This window comes from Hippopotamus amphibius, chromosome 12 (genome assembly GCF_030028045.1).
Source record: "Hippopotamus amphibius kiboko isolate mHipAmp2 chromosome 12, mHipAmp2.hap2, whole genome shotgun sequence".
In the NCBI taxonomy this organism is placed as follows: domain Eukaryota; kingdom Metazoa; phylum Chordata; class Mammalia; order Artiodactyla; family Hippopotamidae; genus Hippopotamus; species Hippopotamus amphibius.
Genome location: NC_080197.1, coordinates 960,266 through 974,861, shown reverse-complemented (window position 1 = coordinate 974,861; position 14,596 = coordinate 960,266). Strand labels below are relative to the sequence as shown.

At 69.7% G+C, this 14,596-nt stretch overlaps 1 protein-coding gene across 1 annotated transcript; it reads left to right on the top strand.

Moving 5' to 3' along the window:
* Positions 1 to 262: 262 nt before the first annotated feature.
* On the top strand, positions 263 to 14,088 carry SLC17A9 (solute carrier family 17 member 9). Its single transcript, XM_057704303.1, has 13 exons — positions 263 to 399; positions 5,885 to 6,082; positions 6,484 to 6,623; positions 8,382 to 8,481; positions 9,802 to 9,932; positions 10,433 to 10,529; positions 10,617 to 10,713; positions 11,301 to 11,388; positions 12,159 to 12,193; positions 12,562 to 12,677; positions 13,266 to 13,321; positions 13,457 to 13,486; positions 13,858 to 14,088. Exons 1-13 carry the CDS (start codon positions 341 to 343, stop codon positions 14,019 to 14,021), a joined length of 1,311 nt encoding a protein of 436 aa, XP_057560286.1. The 5' UTR covers positions 263 to 340; the 3' UTR covers positions 14,022 to 14,088.
* Positions 14,089 to 14,596: the final 508 nt, after the last annotated feature.

Here is a 14,596-nt window from a genome sequence, read left to right as displayed (position 1 = left end):
GCCTCCGGGGCCGGGATCTCCGCCGCCTCAGCCCCCCCAGAGCCCCATCCTTCCTGCGCGCCGCGCCATCGCGGACGTCGGCCCCGGGCCGCGAGGGTCTGGCCCGCCCGCCCGCGCCCGGGAGCGGCCGGGCCCGGCCTTTCCGACGGCGGGAGCGGGGCGGGGCCCTACGCTGCGCGCCCCGCCCGCCCGCCGCGGTGGCCGTCCGGGGGCGACACGTCCTGGGAGCGCGCCGGACGGAAGCGCCGCCGGGACTGACACGTGGACTTGGGCGGCGCTGCCCGGTGGCTCGGCCCGGCGGGAGCGCCCCGGCCACGCTGCGCCCGCGCCGTCCGCGCCGATGCAGCCGCCCCGGGACGAGGCCCCCGGGGACGCGGCCGAGGACGCCCAGTGGTCCAGGTAGGGCGGGGGCGGCGGTCAGGGAGGGAGCGGGCGTGCTGGGCGGAGACGGCTCCCCGCCGCCCCGCACCTTCGCTCCGCCTGGGGGGTGCGCACCTCCGCACCTCCTCCCTTCCATCTAGGGCCAGCCCCACCCCCCGGCCCCCCCAGAGCCCCCTACGCTCTCTCCAGGCCGCCGGGTCCGGGGGGTGCTGGGAGCAGTGCCTTGTCCTGGGAGGCCTGCCTGGCGGGCAGGGTTGCTCCTGGGCACGGCCTCCCCACCCCCCAGGACCACACACGTGACGAGCCCCGGCCCCCCCCCCCCCCCAGGGCCACCTGTCGCCGCCCAGGCAGGGGGCTGGTGGGGGGTGAGGGGGCCGGCGCTGGGACCTGCAGAAGAAGACGGAGCCCTGCCCTCCTGTGCTGGCTCTGTGAAGTGAGCCGGTCCCCGAGGGAGCGCTGTGGTGGGGGGGGAGGCGCCCGGGCAGGTCACCCCGCCTCCACTGCTGCGCGCGGAAGGCCCTGGGACGGATGGGGGAGGGGGGGCTCTGCTCACGGGGACACCAGGAGCAAGAGGGGAGCCCCCCGAGGAGCCCCCGGACCACCTGTGGCTCGGAGCTCCCTGCGGTTCTGTGGGTGGAGGCCCCTCTGCCAAGCCGGTGGACCCCAGGCCCAGACGCAGGCCCTGCGCTTCCAGGGCCCGTCCGCCTCCACCGCGGGGCCCTGGGGCCTGCCTGCTGCCTGCGGGACCCGACGATGGCACCTTCCTGCCCCCGCCTCCCAGAGCCACTCACAGGAAGGCCTCAGCAGCCAGAAGGCTCTCCTGGGACAGGGCCCAGTGAGGGCAGGAGCCCAAGCCCGAATCGCAGCACAGGTCTCCTCGCCAGGCGCCCAGGAGGGCGGCCGGGAGCACCCGTGGCCTGCCCTCGCTCACGCGCCCCTCCCCGCCTGCTGGCTGTCAAGGGAGGCCTCGCTCCCTCGGAACTGGCCCAGGTGGCAGGCGGCTGTGCGGCCAGCGGGGCAGAGGGCCGGCGCCTCTACAGAATGTTCTGCAAACTTCCCTCTGGGTTATGTGTTAGCGGATCTGGCTGGCTTTGTCGTCATGCCTCCTCCCTGCCCAGTTTAGAAACGCGTGCCTGCGGGTGCGGCAGCGGGGGTCCTCGAGGGGCCTGGGGGTCCCGGGTGTTGTGGGGCTCCGTGGGAAAAGGTGGTTCTCACCCCCGAGTGGTTAACGGTGATGGGAGTCGTGACAGGGGCCGCGGTGTGCGGCTGCCGACCGTGCCCGCCGTGTGGACGACGCCGGAGGCAGGGCGGCTCCCCAGGGCCGTCCCGGCCAGGCGCCCGCCGGCAGCCTTGGGCCCGCGTGTCCTCCCTGCGGCTGCCCTCTGCCCCCGGCGCTGCACATTTCCCTTTTCCGAGTCCAGGTCCACGTGACCTCGCGTTTGCTCAGCCGTGGGTGCTTCATGTGCACAGGCGCCGTTTGCAGGAAGCACCTAGAAGGTTCACAGGCAGCACCCTGAAAAGCCAGGCATGCAGACCGGAGGCTCGGGTGGGCAGAGTGGGCGGGGTGAAGGTCTTTGGCCTTCCTTCCGTGTTCCTGGCGAGCCCGTCTGCAGGTCCAGGCCTCTGCACCTGGAGTTGTTACGGCCCTCCGGCAGCTGGCCGTGTCTGAGACGCCCCTCCAGCCAGAATGGCCGGTTCTGTGTCCCCAGCAGCTGTCGGGGACATCCCTTTGCCCGCCCAGCGGCACTGTCCGCCAGCTCAGGGCCAGGGCTGCGGAGGCCTCGGGGGGCCCAGGGAGGAAGCACAGCACCCCTGGCCTCTCAGCTCCCCAGGGGGTGGCATGCCGGCGCCTTAAGCTCAGAGGGGACTGGCCGCCTGGAAGCTGATGGGCCCTTCTTGACCTCCCGGGGCCACAAGGAGGCCGGGAGCCGCACCACTTCCTCCGTGCCCTGCCAGCCTTCCAGAGCAGGTCAGTGTCAGCTGGCTCGCCCCTGTTTCTAACTGGACTTCCCACCCAGAGAGCAAACAGAGCCAGGCTCCCGGGGCGCCGGCAGGGTGCACCCGCGGGAGGGGCAGCCGTGCCAGGGGCGTGGTCCCGTCCGCGCGCAGCTGGCCCTTCATGGCTCTGACCACATAAAGGAATAAAGCTTCCTTTTAACGGCACCTTCGGGCTGTGGCTGTCCTAACCGTGGGACGTGAGAAGGCTCGCCCCCCGCCCCTGCCGCTGCGCGCTTGTGCACCGCCCGTGCGCGTGCGCCTGCGAGGGCGCGCCAGCAGGGCCGCTAGGTCGCCCTGGGTGGGCGTCTGAGGCCACGGCGGGGCTGTGCTCACAGGCCCCCTGCGGGCTCCGTCGGGTGGGCTCCGGTGGCCGGCGGCGCTGATTCTGGCGGGCAGATGGGGCTGTGTCTCCCGCTAGGTCCGCTGCGAGTGTTTCTTCAGAGGGAACAGTGTCCCCGAAGGCCTGTGTGCTGGGCTGGGAAACCGGGGGTGAGAGGGTGGATTGGGGGTGTCATTCCCATGGTCCGAACCGTGGGACCCTGAGCCCCCTGGGGTGGCCTGTCACGAACTCAGACATTGAGCCGGTGCTGCCTGGGGGCTCGCTGGCCTGGCAGACCCCCCCCCCCACCTCACAGTCTTTGGTTCTGTAAAGAAAACCAGCATTTGGGGCCACCAGGCCCCAGGAGAGTCCGAGAGCTGCCCCGAGGGGTTCCGCCGCCTCCCTCCACCTTAGCCTCTCGAGAGGGGAGGGAGGCTGCCCGGTGGGACCTGTGGCCTCTGCCACTGTGCTGCTGTGCCCCTTGTCTTGGCTTCTGGGTCATTCTGGGCACACGGAAGGAACCAGGAAGGCGGGGGGGGGCGTGATGGCCCCTCCCCAGTCCCTGAGGGTCACCGGGCCGTTTCCGAGGGGGGCGCCCTCCCCCTTCTCCGGCCTCCCGGAGCGGCAGGACGTTGGGCTTCCCAGCGCAGGACGCTGTTTCCCACTGGACTCGTACAGGAAGTTGTAAGAGAAAGAGCACATCGTCGCAGACTGCCGCCCGGGGTCCCCGCCACGGCGCCCCTCAGGATGCCCGGACACCCAGTTTGAATTCCATGGTCCAGTGCACTCGGGGAAACGGAGGCCCAGGGAGAGGCGGGGTTCCCCTGAGTCAGGCCAGGGCCCGGAAGGGCACCCAAGTCTCTCCTCCGGGAGAGGTGGTCAAACGCCTCAGACCACACACGTCACCGAGGGCTGGAGGGCACGTCAGGCTGTGATTCCCAAACTCCAGACTGGGCGCCGCCCGAAACACGGCTCTGTGTGGGCACAGCAGACTGAGCACTTTCCCCCCAAACCACCCCCCCACGCAAGGTCTCAAGCCTGGAGTCCGCTGTCTCTGCCGCTGGGACCCCCAGGCCCCACGGCATCCTGCAGGCAGCAGCCCCTCAGCTGTGGGACAGGAGGGTCTCTGCAGGCCTGAGACACGGGGGAGGCTCCCTGGACTGTGGAAGATACACTGATCTGCTGGGGGAGCGGAGCCGGGGAGATGCCGGCAGAGGAGGGGGACGCTGGTGCCAGGCCTCGCGCCTCCCCCAGCCCTGCCTGGTTGGGGCGCGGGGAACTGGCGGGTCACCTTGCTGTTCACTGACCCGTGAAGGAGGCAGCGTCGGGGACACGACCCCGTCTTCACCAAGGAAGCTGACGCCCGGGAGGCTGGGCAACAGGTCCCACGTCCCCCAGGCGGCGACCAGGTCCAGGACAGCAGCTCCTTCTCGCCCTGAAGCTTTCCCCCAGCACCAGAGGTCCAGGGGCCACCCTGCAGGAGGAGGGACAGCCCCGCCTCACTGCCGGCCAGGCGGTCCCGCCCTGGAGATAAGGGACACGGGTTCCGGGTGCGTGTGCTGCCCGCTGGCTCCGGGCCGCCTGGCAGTAGCTTCAGGCGTGAAGCCGCCCTCAGTGCCTCCGAGGTCGCTTACCCCGGGAGGCATCTGGGCGAGGGCTCCGGCCCTCCCAGCGGTGGTCCTGGCCTCACCCTCTACCTTCCCCCCGCGTCGGCCTCACAGCCTGAGCCCGGTGGGTGCCTGCAGGAGGGGGAGCCGCCCGTGTGTGCGCAGATGCCGTCCAGGCCCGGGCCCCACTCGCTGTTCTCTGGCACGTGCCCAGCGGGCAGCCGGGGAGCCCGCACCAGGCCCAGACAGGGGTCCCGAGGGTGGGACTCCAGGGTCTTGGCTCACCCACCGGGCGAGAGGCAGCCTTCCCTCCTCGGTGCTGAGAACTGCCCGTGCGGCTCCTGCCGGCTTCGTCCTCCTGGACACCTACCCAGGGGCCTCCCCAAGGCCTTACAGCACTAAGGCCTTGGCCCCCTCTGGCCAGGCCTTGGGGGCGCCAGGCTTGGGGGGCGCCAGGCTTGGGGCCCCTGCCCTGTGCCGTCCCCACAGCCTGAGCTTCTTCCCTTCGTGTGTCTCATACCAGCCCCCCACCCCCCTGGCCCCAGGGAGAACCCGTGCTCAGGTTGAGCAGGTGAGCCCAGGTGCAGGAAGGACCCCCAAGACCCCACCGGGGCTGATTCAAGGCCTGTCCAGTCTCCTGACCCGCGACCCCCCCGGTTGTGGCCCCAGCCCTGCACAAAGGCATCCCAGGTCACTGGTGGCGCCCCTCCCCCAGGCCATCCCCCGCTGGGCGCCCCACCCCCACCTCCCACCTGCACAAAGAGCACCGACGCGCCTCTCGTTCTCATTAAACCCCCCCCCCAAACTTGATCTTTTAGAAAGGTGCTGGGTTTACAGAGCTACTGCGAAGGCAGCGCCCGACGTACCCACTCTCCGCCCCGGGGTCCCCCGTTCACGTCAGTGGGCGACCGTGGACAGCACGGCCCCCAAAGCCCACGCTGTGCTCGGGTTCTGCACGTTCCCCCAATGTCCCAGGACCCCACCCAGGGTCCCACGGGCTCCGAGTCTCCTGGGCTACTCCTGGGTCCGGCGGTTCCTGACTTCCCCTGGTTTGGTGACTGACAGTCGAGGGGTGCTGGCCAGGAGTTTTGGGGAGATTGGCAGATTTCCCAGGTGGCCAGGGCTGCCTGGCTGCTGTCCCGGCTCCTCCCAGGGCCCGCCTGCCCCCCGGGCACCGCGTTCCCTCGCTGGCCTCCAGGCACCACCTGCCCCGAGGTCGTCTGCTGGGCGGACCCAGCTTTCCTGCCAGCCCTGCCGGGGCCCGTGGTGCTGCTCCCACCCCAGCTGTGGGACCCTCCCTTTCTGCCGCAGCTGGCGTCCTCTTGCCCAGCCCGTCGCCGCCTTGGCCGGTTACCAGCCGTCGGCCTGGCTGCCCTCCCAGGCGCTGGTCCGTGGAGGCCGCGGCGTGGTCACCCTGCCCTGCGCCGGCCACCCGGGCACTCCCACCTCTGCTGTTTCAGGGACCGCGCGCGTCACATCGAGTGTCTGCCTGATTCTCCCACGAGTCACCAGACGCGGGCAGGTGGACATCTGAGAGGCGGCCGCGCTGCCGGACCTGACCGGGCCCTCCTGTCCCCAGGCCCGAGTGCCAGGTGTGGACGGGGACGCTGCTGCTTGGGACTTGCCTGCTGTACTGCGCCCGTGTCAGCATGCCGGTCTGCGCCGCCACCATGAGCCAGGACTTCGGCTGGAACAAGAAGGAGGCCGGCGTCGTGCTCAGCAGCTTCTTCTGGGGCTACTGCCTGACTCAGGTGGTGGGCGGCCACCTGGGGGACCGGTAATCCCACCCCCCAGGCAGGGCTGGGGGAGGTGGCTCCCAGGAAGGGAACTTGGGGGGCGGTCCCCCATGGGAAGAGGGGGCTGGGAGACCCGAGGTCACGCAGGGGTGGGCTGGGGCCAGCTCTCGGCTTCTCTTGGGGTGCTCGGCTCTCGGGGGCGCCTGGCACCCAGTGAGGTGGCTCTGGGGCCCGTGGGGACGGAGGGATGAGGCTGCACCCTGCGCGCTCAGCCTCGGCCCCCTCTGCAGAGGGGATGCGGCCGCAGCGCCCACCCCAGAGGGCGGCTCCTCGCCATGGGTGTGCGGCCCCCTCCCCGGGCGCCTGCACGGCAGGGTCTCCTGGTCCGGCCGGGAGCCCAGCCACGCGGCTCCGCACCGCTGCCCTCTTGTCCCCTCCGCAGGATCGGGGGTGAGAAGGTCATCCTGCTGTCGGCCTCCGCCTGGGGCTTCATCACCGCCGCCACCCCGCTGCTTGCCCACCTCGGCAGCGCGCACCTGGCCTTCCTGACCGTCTCTCGCATCCTCACGGGCTTGCTCCAAGGTAGGGGCTGCGGGGGGCTGCCCTCGCGCTGCCGGCGTTGGACTCTGGCCCACACGCTGCAGAACAAGGGGAGCCTGTGCAAGGGTGTGCATGCACACGCATGTATGTGCGTGTGAGCCCGTGTGCACGGGTGCGTGTGCAGGCGGGTGCTGCGGGCGTGTGTATGTGTCCTCGTGTGTGCCCCTCCCTGTGGTGCGCCCCCACCTCTGCCTCACATCGGAGCGGGTGTCTCAGTGCCCCAGCGCCGCTGCTGACGAGGTCGCGGGAGCCGCCGGCCCGGCAGGTGGGCAGCTCGGGCCTGGTGGGCCACGAGGACCGCCGCACCAGCAGGTGTCGGCTCTCGGCTTCGCTCCCCTGCGCCGGGCTTTGTGTGTGCTTTGATGCCTTGGCTCCTGAGCACTTCCCGTTTCCTAGAGCCACTTCACAGTCTGGCTGGCACAGTCTCATGTCGCATGTCCTCTCTGCCAAAGAGTCTGCTCCAGGGATCTGGTGGCAGCCAGGTTGCCACGTGGGACTGTCCGCTCCACCGGCCACACGGAGGGGACGTGTCCCGTTTCTGTGTGTTGCCCGTCGGTGGCCACGCCCCTCGCTGGCTGGGCCAGCAGGCTGAGGGGATGCCAACTTTCCCGAGAGCTCTGCTCGCATGCTTCGGGGATGTTACACTTGAGGAGAGAGCCCCCCTCCAAGATCCACGGTGGCCCAGGGGAGCTGGTGGCAGGGGCGCACGCCCACCCTCTGGGGAACGGGGTAGCCTCCTGAGCCTGCCCTACACCAGCGTGGCATATCCGACAGCCTCCGTCCTCTGGATGTGACCGCCTCCTCGCCACATCTCCCCACTTCCCAGAGCCCAGGTAGGGCGTGGGCCTGCCTCCAGCCCGTGCCCCCGGGGACCCCAGATGTATATGCTGCCGTTGGCCTCTGCCTGTTTCCTGATCAGCCCCGCCGGTCCAGCCCACAGGTGGTCCTGGTGGTCCAGGCAGCCCTGCGCCTGTGCTCCTTTGAATTCACCCCATGTGCTCCCCTCGTGTGTGGGCAGGGGCCTGGGGCCCCGAAAGGAAGGCAGAGACCCAGGGCTGTCCCTGTGTCCTGGCCTCCGAGCTGCCCCAGGTGCTTCTGGAGAGAAGCCCAGTGTAGCGGTCAGGAGCCGCACTCCCCGGGGCAGTTTCTCCTTTTTTAAACGAGATTTTGAAATAATTACAGCTTTACAGGAAGTTGCAGTGAAATGTACAGGGAGGTTCCAAGCTGCCTCCCCTGCCTCCCTGCAGTGACAGCTCGCGTCGCTGCAGGGCAATGTCACCTCCAGGACCTGGCACTGCAGGTCCACGGGGCCGTTCCGTCTCACCGGACGTACCCGCACCGTGCATGTCAGTGTGTGTGCGTGTGCACGTGTGCGTGTATGTGTGTGCACGTGCTGGATCCTGTGTGTGGTGCCAGGACTCTAGAGCCGTGTGGCTCCGGGAGTCGGTGCGAAGTGGCAGGCGTGCCCTCTTGGGCCCAGGAGTCGCCCTGCTGCTGTCCTGATGGCAGGACCTCGCGCGCGGGCCCCCGCCCAACGCTGAGTGTCGGGAAAAGCCCAGCCCTGCTGGGCCCCGGGGTGTGAGATGTGGGGAGGAAGGAGACCCGGGCTTGAGGGATCACTGAGGGCCCCGCGGAGCTTCCAGCCCAGCGCTCACCCCTCTGCCGGCCGCCCCGACGGGGCCCGCGGGCCGGCTCAGGACGCAGCTCCGTGCGGGCCTCTGCCTTCTCCACCTGCCCCAGGAGTTTACTTCCCTGCACTGACCAGCCTGCTGTCCCAGAAGGTGCGGGAGAGCCAGCGAGCCTTCACCTACAGCACCGTGGGGGCCGGCTCCCAGTTCGGGTACGTCCCGGCCTGGAGGGGCTCAGCGGGGATGGGGGAGGCGGAGGGCGTGCGCCTGGGCGGGGACAGGCCGAGCGTGCGTCTGGGACGGGGAGACGCAGGCCCGTGGCTCTGTGCTCGGGAGGCCCCTGCCACCCCCCACCTCTGTGTGTGCTCTGCCCCCCCAGGGCCAGCGGCAGTGGCAGGGGATGTGGGCTTTGGGGCTCTGGCGCGTGGCTGGGGCGCTCGGTCCCCGTCCGTCTGTGCTGACAGACCTGATGGGGTGCCTGTCCCGATGGGGGAGGTGGCCTGCGTTCGCCCTCGAGGGCACCCGTCGCGGTCCAGACGTGAAAGGCCCGGGCCTGTGCCCCTCCCCGCTGCGCCCCCCAGAGCGCCAGACCCTCCGTGGGGCGACCACGCTGGGAGTGGGAGGACGTCTTGCTGTCCTAAGGGGGCTTTGTAAGCCCCGGGCTCAGGGCCCTCCCCTCACTGCCGCCGAGGCCCAGGCAACAATGCGGGGCGGTGAGAGGGGCCTGCGGGCCCGGAGCAGCCCAGTGCGTGCATCTCAGAGAAGCAATACTGGACGTACTCGCCCCGCAAAGGTTCATCGTTTATCTGAAATCCCGTTTCACGGGGCGACCTAGGCCCGCTGCTGGCGGGGAGGTACAGGGAGAGACCCTGCCCACCCCCCACCCCGCAGGGGGGGAAATGGAGGCTTAGCGAGGAAGGCAGCCCCCCACTGGCCTTGGTGGGAAGCCTTTCACCTTCTTTTTTCTCCTTTGTCTCCTGGCCAAGCCTCAGCAGATGGGGGGAAGCAGGGGAGCAGCCCCCTGAAGAGACGGGCCAGCCTGTGTGAGGGGAGGGCCTCGAGGGCGTATTTGGGACAATAGGATCGGCAGGGCGTGGGGAGGCGGTTGGCTTTGGTGGCTGTGTTTGCATTTTGAAATCTTTTTGAAATCTCACCCTCTGTGATATGAGACGCTGAAGAGCCTGGAGGTTTTCTGTCAGCGTATCCTTGTCACCATTGTCTTCTCGTTGCCTTTTTCATTTTAAAAGGATCCACGCACAATTGTGGGCCGCCTTGAAGGCCTAGTAGCGAGACACTGGAGGATCACAGGGCCCCTGTGCCACGTCGCGGCTGCGTGGCTGTGCCGGGTCCACGCTGGTCCTGCGCCACCGCAGCACCCAGAAATCTTGCGTCCCTACCATACTGGCAGCTGCTTCCCGGGGACAGAAATGCCCTCTCTTCCAGAGACTCAGCTCACATGGGGTGGGGGTCTCGGAGACGTCTCCACATGCCAGTGAAGCAAGGGTCCCGGCCACGTTCCCCTGTCATTGCAGGACGCTAGTGACGGGGGCTGTGGGCTCCCTGCTGCTGGACTGGTACGGCTGGCCGAGCGTCTTCTATTTCTCGGGTGGGCTCACCCTGCTGTGGGTGTGTTACGTGTACAGATGTCTGCTGAGTGAGAAAGGTACACGCCAGTGCCCGTGGGGGTGGGGGCCCCGGCGCCTCGTCCCCTCCAGCGCCACTGAACCCCCAAGAACAGAGCAGCTCGGGGGCCCCCGGGGCCGCGGCATTGCCATCTAGAGAAGGATGCCCTAGGTAGAGCCTCACAGAAGACGCCCGCTCCCTGAGTCTCAGCCCTGCTACAGTCGAGTCCGGTCTGAGAGTTGCTGGGTGAACGCGGACGTGAGGGGGCTGCCTGGCCGGCAGAGGCAGATTGCAGGGACAGTGGTGGCTTCCGGTGACAGGAGTGGGTCTGGGGAGCGTGAGGACTCAGGGGACAGATGGCCCACACCGCTGTCCACCCTCGGAGGCAGATGCCGCCAACCCCAGGCTCTGGCAGAGAGGGCGGGGCGGCCCCCACCACAGCCGGGGGCCCACTAGCCGCCCCCAGCCTCTGGCCCGTGGGCGCAGAGCCGGCCCCCCCGACTCAGACAGCCTTCATGTGGAAATGCCTCGTCCCTTCAGATCTCATCCTGGCCGTGGGCGTCCTGGTGCAGGGCCTGCCGGTGTCCAGACACACCAAGGTGCCGTGGAGACAGCTCTTCCGAAAGCCTTCTGTCTGGTGAGCCCGGCTGCCACGGGGGTGGGTTTGGCGCCCTGCTGTGGGGAGGGGCTGGGGGGCACGGACCCTGAGCCCGCCGTCCCGCAGGGCGGCCATCGTCTCCCAGCTCTCGGCGGCCTGCTCCTTCTTCATCCTCCTCTCCTGGCTGCCGACCTTCTTTAAGGAGACCTTCCCCAGCTCCAAGGTGGGTCGGCCCCTGGCGGCTCGCAGGGTGGGGGGGCGCCACAGGGCACGTGCAGAGGGGCCCTGGTTTCCTTCCGCCCGAGCTCTGGCGGTTCTGACACCTCGCGGCTCAGCGCCGCGCCTGGGTGCGCACAGCAGAGGCCCAGCTGCTGCCCCGGCCGCCCACCCGCCCATCTGCAGACAGTCCTTCCTGGGCGGGGGGGGGGACACGCAGGACCCGTGATGTGGGCTCCGGGATGTCACCTGCCGGTCAGCCTGGCTGACTCCACCCCGGCCACCCAGGTACCCTCCCGGGTCTGCTGACCAGGACCCCCGGCCGCACACTCTGAGTGGGGTGTGGCCCCCCAGCTCTGCCCCGCCAGGTGGAGGGAGTCAGGAGGGAGGTTCTGCCCGCAGGGGAGACAGCACTGGAGGGCCCAGCGCTCGGTCAGGGTCAGGGACGAGTTAGGGTCCAGGAGGCCCAGGCTGCGGGCAGAGAGCCTGGTGGGCAGTGGTGGGCGTGGGCGGCCACTGTCCTGTTCGTCCTCTCCTGGTGGCCTCGCGCCTGCCCTGGCCGCCTCTGAGGCCCCTGCACCCTCCTCGCTGCAGGGCTGGGTGTTCAACGTGGTGCCCTGGCTGGTGGCCATTCCTGCCAGTCTGTTCAGCGGGCTTCTCTCCGACCATCTCATCCATCAGGGTGAGCCCTGGGAGAGGGGCCGGGCGGGAGCCGTGCATGGGCCTTGCCTCACTTTGGGGGGCAGGGAAGCACGCCTCCTGGGGTGCAGCTGTAGCTGTGGGAAGAGGCCACGCCCCTGAGGACCAGGCCGTGAGCGTGGGACCCCTGGCCCTCAGAGCCAGCCCGGTGGCCTGTGGAGCCCGGCTTCCGGCCTGACTCCGCCAACACTGTCTCCAGCCTGTCCTCCCCCCCAGCCTGTGTCCCCATGCAGGGGGCGTTGGGACACAGTCACGCTGCAGTGGGGCAGTTCCGCACCCAGGCGCTGGACGCAGCCCCCAGCCCTCTTCAGAGGAGGAAGGGGCGCCTGGTGGGGTCGGAGGTCGCAGGCCTGAGGCCCGAGTGCACGACTGCCCCGCAGACACGTGCGCTCCTCGCGACCCTGCGGCATGTCCTGAAGTGTCAGTCTGGTCCTAGTTACAAAAGAACCCCCCACTCACTGTGGAAAAATTAGAAAATGTGCAGAAACACAAAGGAGGCACTTTGTAACCATCGAGCGTCCTTCCTTCCGTGCCTCTGCCCCGCCTCGGCCTCGGGACCCCTCCGAGGGCACACGCATCCACACACGTGTGCACGTGGCTCTCGGTGACGCACGCTGCCCCACCCGAGCCCAGCCCGGCCCTCATCTTCCCGCTCCGCCCCCCCAGCCGTGCAGGTGGGGCCCACGCCGGGTGCCGTCGGGGGTGGGGCAGCACAGGTGGGCTGACGGGACATGTCCTGGTCTCCCCGTCCAGGTTACAGGACCATAACTGTGCGGAAGTTCATGCAGGTAAGAGGGGCGCGGGCGGCTCTCTCCATCTGGACGTCCCTGTTTGGTTCCCGGGGCCCCTGACCTAGAAGGTGGCTGGTGCGGCAGTGGCTGGAGGGCACCCTGGGTCAGCGCTGGGGACTGGTTTGGCTGACCTGAGGCCCTTCCCTGAGCCCGGTGCCCATTTCTGGGCCTGGGTCTGCTCATGTCGCATGGGCCCTCTCCTTCGCCTGCGGCCAGCTGGGCCAGCTGGTTACCGCAGCCTTGTCCCCATGCCCTCGGGGCAGGCCCCAGCCCGGGAGGGGTCCCCACCGACCCTCGTTCAGTGCGGCCCAGGTGGCCCAGGAAGGGGCGAGGCTGCCATCCGTCCCCACCCGTCTCTCCCACAGGTGATGGGCCTGGGCCTGTCCAGCGTTTTCGCCCTGTGTCTGGGCCGCACCTCGAGCTTCTGTAAGTCTGTGGTCTTTGCATCGGCCTCCATCGGCCTCCACACCTTCAACCACAGGTACGGGCCGGGCGCCTCATCCGCCAGAGCTGCCCACACTGCCTTCGGGCTCCCGGGTCCTGGGCGCCCGGCTCAGGGAGCGTGTGGAGGGCAGGCACGTGGCAGGTCCCCACAAGTGAGCCACGCGGCACAGGGCAGTCAGGGTATCAGGCCGGCGAGGACCTGGGCCTTTTGGGAAAACAAGACGGGTGCTCGGGGAGGGGCTGGCAGAGGAACCGCCGATCCCCGAGGGCGTCTTTTGAACCAAAGGTGGGGAGCGAGCCCCTCGCGGCCCAGTCTTGTTCTGCCTGCCGACCCGTGCAGCTCAGTGTCCAGCCAGGAAAGCCGTGCTGGACTGTCTTGGGGGTGGGCGCCTTGATGCCGTTTTCCGATTACGGGCAGCAGAGGACTGCGCGCTCTAGCAAACGCGCCTCCCCGTTTGTTTCATCCCGGGAGGCAGTGGCATCGCTGGGCGGGGGCTGAGCTCCAGGCGTGGCGGGCAGGCCCGGCCGGCCTCCGGGCTCCAGGGGCTCGGAGGACCGACCGCTGGCGTGGCGGATGGTGGCTGCCCTGTGGTCACCCGCCCGCGTCCTTCCCCCTTTCCCGCAGTGGCATTTCCGTTAATATCCAGGACCTGGCTCCGTCCTGTGCCGGCTTTCTGTTTGGTGAGGACCGCGGCCCCTCCCTGTTCGCCCCCCCACCTCCCAGGGCCCCCAGGGGCTGCCTCCAGGCGGGCGGGCCGTCAGAGGGTCACCACGGGCCTCCCCTGACCGGCCCTCGTCCTCTCTGTCCCGTTCCAGGCGTGGCCAACACAGCTGGGGCCTTGGCAGGTGAGAGGTGGGCTGGGGTCCCCTGCCTGCGGGTTTCAAGCCTGGAGTTCCCGGGGGGTTGCCGCCAGCTGCCCCGGCCCCGTCCGCGCCCCTCAGGGGGCCCACTGTGTCAAGCCGTGCGGGGGGGCACTGGCCCTGGGAGAGAACAGAGCCCCCTCCACGGTGCTCACCCTTCCAACAGCACCCACCCCGCGCCCCCACCTGACGGCCCATGGCAGTGAACCCCCGAGGCCCAGGGTCCCCAGAGGCCGAGTGCCCGGGTGACAGTGACGGGGCTCGTGCCCTCGGCTCCCCCAGCTCCTCTCCGTGCCGGCCTCGCAGGCGCGGGATGGCCTGTCACCCCGCCTGTCTGTCCTCTCTCGCGGGTGCAGGTGTCGTGGGCGTGTGCCTGGGCGGCTACCTCATCGAGACCACAGGCTCCTGGACGTCTGTGTTCAACCTGGCGGCCGCCGTCAGCAGCCTGGGGCTGTGCACCTTCCTCGTGTTCGGGAAGGCCCAGCGGGCGGACCTGAGCCCCGCGCACGAGGACCTCTAGCCGCGCCCCCCCGCCCCCCCCGCCCGTCCCCAAGGACCCGGCGCCGTCAGCCTCTGGGAACAGGGCCCGGCCCAGGGGCCCCGGGCTCCCGGCCCCGGTGTGTGAGCAGAGGGGCGGAGCCTCGGCCCAGGGGTGGGTGTGGTCCGGTTACCCCCCCCCCGTGGTGGGTCAGCGTCTCTAGCAGCAGCAGCCTCGTCGCAGAGGGGTCTGTTCCGCGGGGATAGGGAGGCGCCCCACGCAGCCCGCCCGCCCCGGGACCGTGCCCCTGCAGGGCGGGGCGCCCCACTGCGGTCTCCCCCGGGACGTGCTTGGTTGTGTCTTGGCACGTGGGGCCGGGTCTCGCTCTGCGGGTGCGTCCGGCCCCCCGGCCCCCACCCACTGGGTGAGCCCCCCCCATGACAGCCAGCCCCGTCTCCTGACGTCACCAAGTGTCCCCAGGGGACCCGCCCCCAGCGGAGGACCACGCTCCAGGGCTGTGGTGTTTCTGTTTCTGCAAACAGCCAGCCTGGGGCCCCCAGTGCGATGGGTGGGCGGGGGTGGGGCTCGAGGCTCTTGCCCGTCCTTGGGGACCCCGC

Coding starts and splice junctions, on each gene's coding strand:
- SLC17A9 (XM_057704303.1), top strand. CDS start 341: ATGCAGCCGCCCCGGGACGAGGCCCCCGGGGACGCGGCCGAGGACGCC. Junction 10,714..11,300: donor AGACCTTCCCCAGCTCCAAG/GTGGGTCGGCCC, acceptor TCCTCGCTGCAG/GGCTGGGTGTTCAACGTGGT. Junction 11,389..12,158: donor CGACCATCTCATCCATCAGG/GTGAGCCCTGGG, acceptor CTCCCCGTCCAG/GTTACAGGACCATAACTGTG.